This window comes from Chrysemys picta, chromosome 3 (genome assembly GCF_011386835.1).
Source record: "Chrysemys picta bellii isolate R12L10 chromosome 3, ASM1138683v2, whole genome shotgun sequence".
NCBI classification, from domain to species: Eukaryota; Metazoa; Chordata; order Testudines; family Emydidae; genus Chrysemys; species Chrysemys picta.
In genome coordinates, this window is record NC_088793.1 from 102,241,948 (window position 1) to 102,249,768 (window position 7,821).

Genomic DNA, 7,821 nt, shown 5'->3' on the forward strand with positions numbered 1-7,821 from the left:
CAAATTTAAATTAATACTTTATGCAAGTTTAAGTGATCCTGTTGCAGCTGCTGCTCTGGAGAATACTGCAGTGAGTTTGTCACTGGGCGGAATCGGTGGCAAACCTCACATGCAGCAGCCCTCCGCAGGCAAATGATAGATGCAGCATAGGCCTCAGGGCCGGTACAGGGATATTTTGCGCCCTAGGCGAAACTTCCACCTTCCGTCCCTCCCCCCAAAAATGCATACATTATACACAATACAGTGTCACAGAGTAACATGTTATAATTTAGAATTTATGTTTCTGCTCTTTAAGTTTAACAAATTTAGAAACAAGTTCCTCCAAGTCAATGCTGTGAGCAATGTCATGTTCTATTGACAAGATAGATAGCCCAACAAGTCTTTGTTGCAACATTGATGTTCACATGTATGTTTTTATCAACTTGAGCTTCGAGAAGCTTTGCTCACCACTGGCCACAGAAACTGGGAGAGTCAAGAGGATGCGAAGAGCAATAACTGTGTTAGGGACACTATCTGTCAGCTTATTTTCCCATATGAAGTTCAACACATCTTGAGGTGATTAACTCCTTTGGACTCGTCTTGCAATAGCTTGCAATTCACTGCACAAGTCAAAGGCATCAATATCTTTGGATTCACCATTTTGCAAAGCTTGCTCCAGATTCAAGCAATGTTCCATAATTTGCTTTGGTGTTTTATTTTGCAAACTGTAAACATCATATATGAAGCCAAATACTGAACTAATTTGCTGCATCAATGTGAATCTTTCTTTAACCAAATGTATTGCTGTGTCAATGATTGCAAAGTAAAAGTTCACTTTGAATTTTTCTTTCGGATTATAAATAGGTTCGTCGTCTGCTTCATATGTGAACTGCTTCCTCTTCTTTCTAATATGGATTGGATCTGGTTCAAAAAGTGCCGGTATATCTAACTCCTCCGCAAGTTCACCTGCATCTACCAATGTTTTCTCAAAGGCTGCGTCACTTCTGCGGCCCACAAGAAACTTCTTGGTTTCTCCAAGTTGATTAATGGCATCACATATGTCGAATTCTTTTGCCTGAAGTTGTTTGCTAGTCATGTTGATCTCAAACAATATGTCATACCATAAAACAAGAGAAACAAGAAACTTGAAACGGCTTTTTTAAGAGCCTTTGCATCAACTGTGACGTATTGCCAGATGATCCTGTTAGAGTAGTGTCTTCATAGATGTCTATCAGAGCATCATAGATGTCAGCAAGCTGATAGCGAAGAGGTTTCAAGGCATCGATTCGACTTTCCCATCTTGTTTCACTCAATGGTTTAACTGTGAGATTAGATATGTGGCATGTTAGAACTTCCCAGCGATGTGTAGAAACTGAGAAATACACATACACACATTGAACTAAATCAAAGAAGGCAGTTGCCTCTAAGCAACACTTTGCAGCATCATTAACAACCAAATTCAATGAATGTGCACTGCAAGGAACAAAAAAGGCTCGTGGATTAATATCCAAAATTCTTCGCTGGACACCATTTTCTTTCCCTTTCATATTGCTCCCATTGTCGTAGCCTTGACCATGCAAGTTTTCTATAGGCAGTGACATCTCTTCTAACTGGTGAAGAATAGTTTCTGTCATACCAGCTCCAGTTGTCTCCATAAGCAACACAAATCCCAAGAAGTGTTCCTTTATGCATACTGATTCAGTCTCATTCTCGGTCTCTGAAGTAGGCCTATCCACAAACTGAACGATCATGGTCATTTGTTCAACGTGGCCTGCATCTGATGTACAATCTAGAATGATCAAAAAGTATTTTGCAGCACGAGCAGATGCTAGGATTTTTTGTTTGATGGCATTGGATAGAAGCTGAATAAGCTCATTCTGTATGTTTTTCCATAGGTAAAGTACATGCATCTCCTGGTCCTTAATCCTGTGAAGATGCTCATCCATAAGCGGGTCAAACAAAGCTAGATATTCGACAAATTTGAGGAAGGTCCCATTACCAGAAGCGTGCAGTTTTTCATATGTTCCCCGAAAGGCCAGGTTTTGCACACCAAGAACTCTGACCAAAGCAATCAGACATTTTAGTATTTGCTGCCAATACTTTTCAATATTGATTAAGAGATCATGATGACTTTCCCTTAAAATTAAGCAATGTTGATTGTAATCAGAAATAAACCCTTCTTAGTCAGGTATACTTCCTTCCTTCATATCAAAATCTGACTGGGAGTGATGCAGAACCCATTCTGTCCAACTAGCCATGCACCTCCAAATGATTAAAAACATCAAATAGTACAAACTCAATTTAAAAGAAAAGTTCCATTTTCTAACTAAATAGGTCACATACTCTCAAATGGTTGCCAAGTGCTCTCTGTGGTGGTATGCTCATCTGCTCTAAATGCCTACTAACTTCCCTGTGAGAATAATCTTTGACTTTGATCCAATGAAAGCAGGATGGAAAAGCCCCCCACAGAAGACCTAAGACATGATGGCTGGATGACATAAACAGACACCTGTCCCTCACAGGCACTACCTCATAACATGCCAATTTTGCTCAGGACAGAACATCATAGAGGAATATTATGCATTCAGTGGTCTCTACACTGGCCAAGCAACAGCATGACAACTAACCTAACCTAACCAGTCCATCCAACTTTTTTGACTGTTTCTTGGGCACTGGTGAGGGCTAGCGGTGCCAGACTGAGCCTGGTGACAGGGATGCACTACAAGTCTACAAACCGAGGCGAGGTGCTGGGCCTAGAGTCCTGCTGAGACTGCAGTCCTGTGCCAAGTAGAGCGCAGCCTCCATGAAGAAAGAACTCAAACAAATATCACGCTCCTTCTGCGTGATTCCCCCAAGCACTTTTTCAGGCAGCTGCTATGGGGGTCACTCAGAGGCTTAGGCCTGCCTGTTGCAGGCATAACACAGCAGCAGGGCTTAAAACTCAGATACCGGGCATGACAGAGGCTGGGGCAGGGAGGGGGGGCACTGGGGCAGCTTAGCTCTGCAGGCTGCCATCCTCTCCAACGCTTACCTTGCCCAACACATGGGTGTCAGGGTCCTCTTTCTTCCTCCACTCCACCGGACCGCTGCCCGAGACTCTTTTGTTCTCTGTGCCCCCGGCTGGGGCTGACCGTGGAGGCTGAGCCAGGAGGCAGCCGCCCGTTTCCTCGCGAAGCCCTGCTGTCGCGCCCATCGCCAGGCTCGTACCAAGCGTGCTAAGTGGAGCTGCGGATCTCTGCCCAGCTGCCGGCGCCCCCACCGGCAATGACAATAATTGCATGGAGCAGCCGCTGCACTGGGAGAGGGAGTCTGAGCCGCACATGTCAGCGCTCCGCTGGCAGCCCAGAACAGGAATGCTGTAAAAAAAATTGGGGGCACCGCTTTTTGGTGCCCCCAAATCTTGGTGCACTAGGCAACCACCTAGTTGGTCTTTGTCAAGGCTGCTTCCCCACTTTGAACTTTAGGGTACAAATGTGGGGGCCTGCATGAAAACTTCTAAGCTTAACTACCAGCTTAGCTCTGGTCCGCTGCCACCACTCTCAAAATGCTAATTCCCTTCCCTGGGTAGCCTTGAGAGTCTCTTCACCAATTCCCTGGTGAATACAGATCCAAACCCCTTGGATCTTAAAACAAGGAAAAAATCAATCAGGTTCTTAAAAAAAAAGGCTTTTAATTAAAGAAAAAGGTAAAAATCATCTCTGTAAAATCAGGAGGGAAAATAACTTTACAGGGTAATCAAACTTAAAGAGCCCAGAGGAATCCCCTCTAGCCTTAGGTTCAAAGGTACAGCAAACAGAGATAAACACTCTAGCAAAAAGGTACATTTACAAGTTGAGAAAACAAAGATAAAAACTAATACGTCTTGCCTGGCTGTTTACTTACAAGTTTGAAATATGAGAGACTTGTTCAGAAAGATTTGGAGAGCCTGGATTGATGTCTGGTCCCTCTCAATCCCAAGAGCGAACAACCCCCAAAAACAAAGAGCACAAACAAAAGCCTTCCCCACCACCAAGATTTGAAAGTATCTTGTCTCCTTATGGGTCCTTTGGGTCAGATGTCAGCCAGGTTACCTGAGCTTCTTAACCCTTTACAGGTAAAAGGATTTTGGAGTCTCTGGCCAGGAGGGATTTTATAGTATTGTACACAGGAGGGCTGTTACCCTTCCCTATATAGTTATGACAGTCTTAATGGTAGCACCGGCCCTGATAGGCCTTGTTCATCCAACAGCAGCATGAATCTCCGAGTTGTGTCTGTGTCTAGTGTCTTCCATCCATGTATAAATTCAGTAGTAACCAGCTTAGTTTGTGAGTTTTTGACATGATCACAGCATGAGTTGGTCGGGCTGTTTGCCAGTGAGCGTCAACCGTTTTTTCAAAAGCATTAACACAGGCTGTGTGATTCTATGAATAAGCCACTGGATTTAGACTAAGGAGACCTGGATTCTGTTCTTTGCTCTGCCATTGACCTTTGGGCCCTTCACTTCTCTATCTCCATGGCTTTATTTCTTGTCCCACCTTTTTTCTGTCTTGTCTGCTTAGATTGCATGCTCCTGAGGGTAACAGCTGTCTCTTACCAAGTGTTTATATAGCACCTACCATAATGAGACTCCATTCTCAGCTGGGAATCCCTAGGCACTACTGTAATACAATTAATAATTTTGAAATGACTACACTGTAATGCATGGGGTAGAAAATGTTTTTGTTTGTTGGAGCTGAGTGAGGAACAGCGGGACATTATTTTGAAGGACTGTCATTTCTGATACTATAAGACTGACTAACATGTTAATTTTTCAGACTGACCAGTGAATGTGAGAGGTTCTTTGAGGACACATAGATAGTTTTTAAAGAGGCGGAAGTAGTCACGGGAGAGAAGGACTCCCAGCTGTGCATGTGCTACGGGATGCACAGGTGGGAAGCACAGCACCGAAGTAGCTGGATTATAAAAAGGAGAGTGAATGAGCAAACACATTGAGTGGTAAGGGAAGAGGATGAATGAAGTAGTTAGTGGTGTCCAACAGGTTTCAAGTAAGACTGTCACTGAGGATGATTCAGAACGTGAACCTGCACCACTCAGCGAAATGAGTGGGAAATCTAACTAAACAAGGTAAGAACAAAGAAAGGTTCAGAGTTTTCTGGTGAAACCCAGGTAAATGCTATGCAAGTTTTAGAGGCAATTGGTGCTGTTTGGTAACTGGTGAAAAGAATGGAAACGATAGTAATAAAAATACAAATTCAGCCCTGACTTCCTTGTAGTGCAATCTCACTGTGGAAGCTCAATGGGTGATTTAATGCTGAATTTGGCCCAACAAATCAAAACAAACAAACAAGTGGCACTATCATGCAGTGCACTGACTTGAAAAGAAATGCAAGGGTTGTGGAGAAGAAAATATTCACTAATGAGTTCATTGTATGACTGCAGTAGAAAAGGAAAACAGGTTAAAAGGAGGAGGAGAAGACACTGACTGTATGAATGAGGATAAAAATCAAATTAGTAACAGTATATTGTGAGTGTATAAGGTGCTAGCTCTATCTTCTCTAGTATACTGCATGTGTGGTTTTTGGTCACCTTGCAAAAAGCATACCATTACTCTGAAGCTGGTACAAGGCTAGTGAAACAGATGAGACACCCACTGGAGAAGAAAATACTAGACAAAAGTTGTACCTTATTTTAAACTGGTCAAGTTTGACTGAAAATGGAAGACTCATTTGTATAATTGTATAATTGTATAATTTCTAATGGAAGGGGAAAGTATATAGCTGTTGTTTTAAAATTTCATTAGCACTGAATAGAGTGAGGGACTTTAAAAATGTTTGGATTATGGAAAGGTATCCACTAAATCCCAGCACTGCTAAATCCAACATTCTGATATTAATATTAATTATTTGTATTGCAAGAGGGCTGAAAAGCACCAACCAGGTACTGGGACTCATTGTCCTAGGTGCGCGCACCAAAGAGTGGTCCCTGCCCGAAATTGCTTACCATCTAGGTCAGGGGTCTCAAACACACGTCCTAGAGTTATTTGCTGCAGCCTGCCAAGCTCCCCTCCCCCCAGCACACCGCATTCCCGCTCCTCTACCTACCTCCAGGCACTTTCCAGGAGGGAGGGGGGAGGAGCGGGGAGCCATGTGCTCAGGGGAGGTGGTGGAGAAGAGGCGGGGCAGGAGGCGGGGATTTGGGGAAGGGGTTGGAATAGGGGCAGGGAGAGTGCGGAGTTGAGGTGGGGACTTTGGGGAAGGGGTTGGAATGGGGGTGGGGAAGGGGTGCGAAGACGCGGGGCAGGGCCTCATGGAAGGGGTGGAGTGGGGGTGGGGCCGGGGACAGAGGGAAGCTTTTGTATCTTTATATGAAAAGGTATCAGTGTCAGTAATATATTGGCACTAAGTTTTAAAAGCTGGGTGAAAATATGTTTTACGTGTGTGTTCTGTCATTTCTGTGTAAAAGTAATAGCACATAAAAAGTGTGCCTGCAAAAATGATTGGCACACAAGATAGGGAGACTGGATTGAGAATCCTTTGAAAATCTGACCCTTAGAATTTAAAGTGTAATTCCATGCTTAACTCACTTCCTTGTGCCAAGATATGGCAGTAATCTGCATAACATACCTTCTTCAATGTCTAGGCACAATGGGGGAAATTAACAATGGGCACTTTCTCTTAGCTCTGAATTTCCATGCTTTTTCAGGTTTAAGTCACAACTTAGCAATTTTGAACATAGTTTTTTATTATTTCACAGTTTTACTATTGAATATCTGCCATATTATATTAACCATGCCTGTGATTTTTTAGAGCAGATCTTTTGCATCATTCAGCAGTGTGCTGGAATAAAAAATCTACAGATGCAAACAGTCAAATATAGCTATAGATTCTTACAAGGAGAAATCCATTTGCAGTCAATGGGATTTTTGCTATTAACTTCAGTAGGACCAGGATTTCACCCATACATTGTATTATTCATGACTGCTGGTCAGTTATTGTTCATTCCAGTCTTCTTCAGTTGGTCATAAAAAGTGCAGGTGCAAGAGTTGATTCCTACTAGCTGACTTATAATGCTTTAATAATCCACTTTTTAAATTAGTTTTTAGAACAGTCTTTTCTTATTTTAGCTAGTTAGACTCATGAAAAAGAAACTGAGGCTTCATTATTCTGCATTTTACCATGGCAATTTTAACCCCCCCCCCCCCCCCACACACACACCTTTTTTTTAACTTGAAAAATATATCACGTTAACTTATTTTCACAGATTTGCAAATCTTTCATATAACCATTAAAACAGTTTTTCTTAGACTTCTGCACTTTACATAAAACTGTTTATATAAAGATAATTTATTAGGTTAAGTTGGAGAGCTTTTACTGCTTTTTATATGAAACGACTGGACTGATTGTGGATCACTTTAATGTGGTCCTTTAGATGTAGGTGTTCTGACACTCACACTCACTTGGAATGCGTGCCCATTAGTTCGGTAATGTGTGGAATATGCCAAGGAAGCGCCATTACTTTCAGAAAGGAGCACTGTATAATTCTACATTCTTGCACTGTGCACACCTGTGGGGGTGAAAATTGCCATACTAGTGGTTACTAAATGGGATTTGGTCCCGAAGAAAATACTTGTGGCTTTCTGTGCTGTGCTAGATCCATAAGGCCATGGACAATATTTGGACAGTGGACTGATCTCTTGAGAGGCAAGGCTAATATATGGCACATCACCAAAAGGGAGAAAATGCACAAATGCAGTTGTATAACTGGTTAGAGAGAGGACAGCTCAGGCAAATTAGCATTTTGCCTCCTATCCACAGCAATCCCCTACACCGGCGGTGTCTGTCCCACCTATTCTATTCTTTATAG

General features: G+C 42.6%; 1 protein-coding gene across 1 annotated transcript; it reads right to left on the minus strand.

The window, feature by feature from the left end:
• Positions 1-534: 534 nt before the first annotated feature.
• LOC101933094 (uncharacterized) lies at positions 535-3,172 on the minus strand. Its single transcript, XM_008177820.2, is given in 4 exon segments — positions 535-1,133; positions 1,135-1,235; positions 1,506-2,078; positions 3,011-3,172. Coding segments are annotated over 4 exon segments (1,410 nt in total). The 3' UTR covers positions 535-559.
• Positions 3,173-7,821: the final 4,649 nt, after the last annotated feature.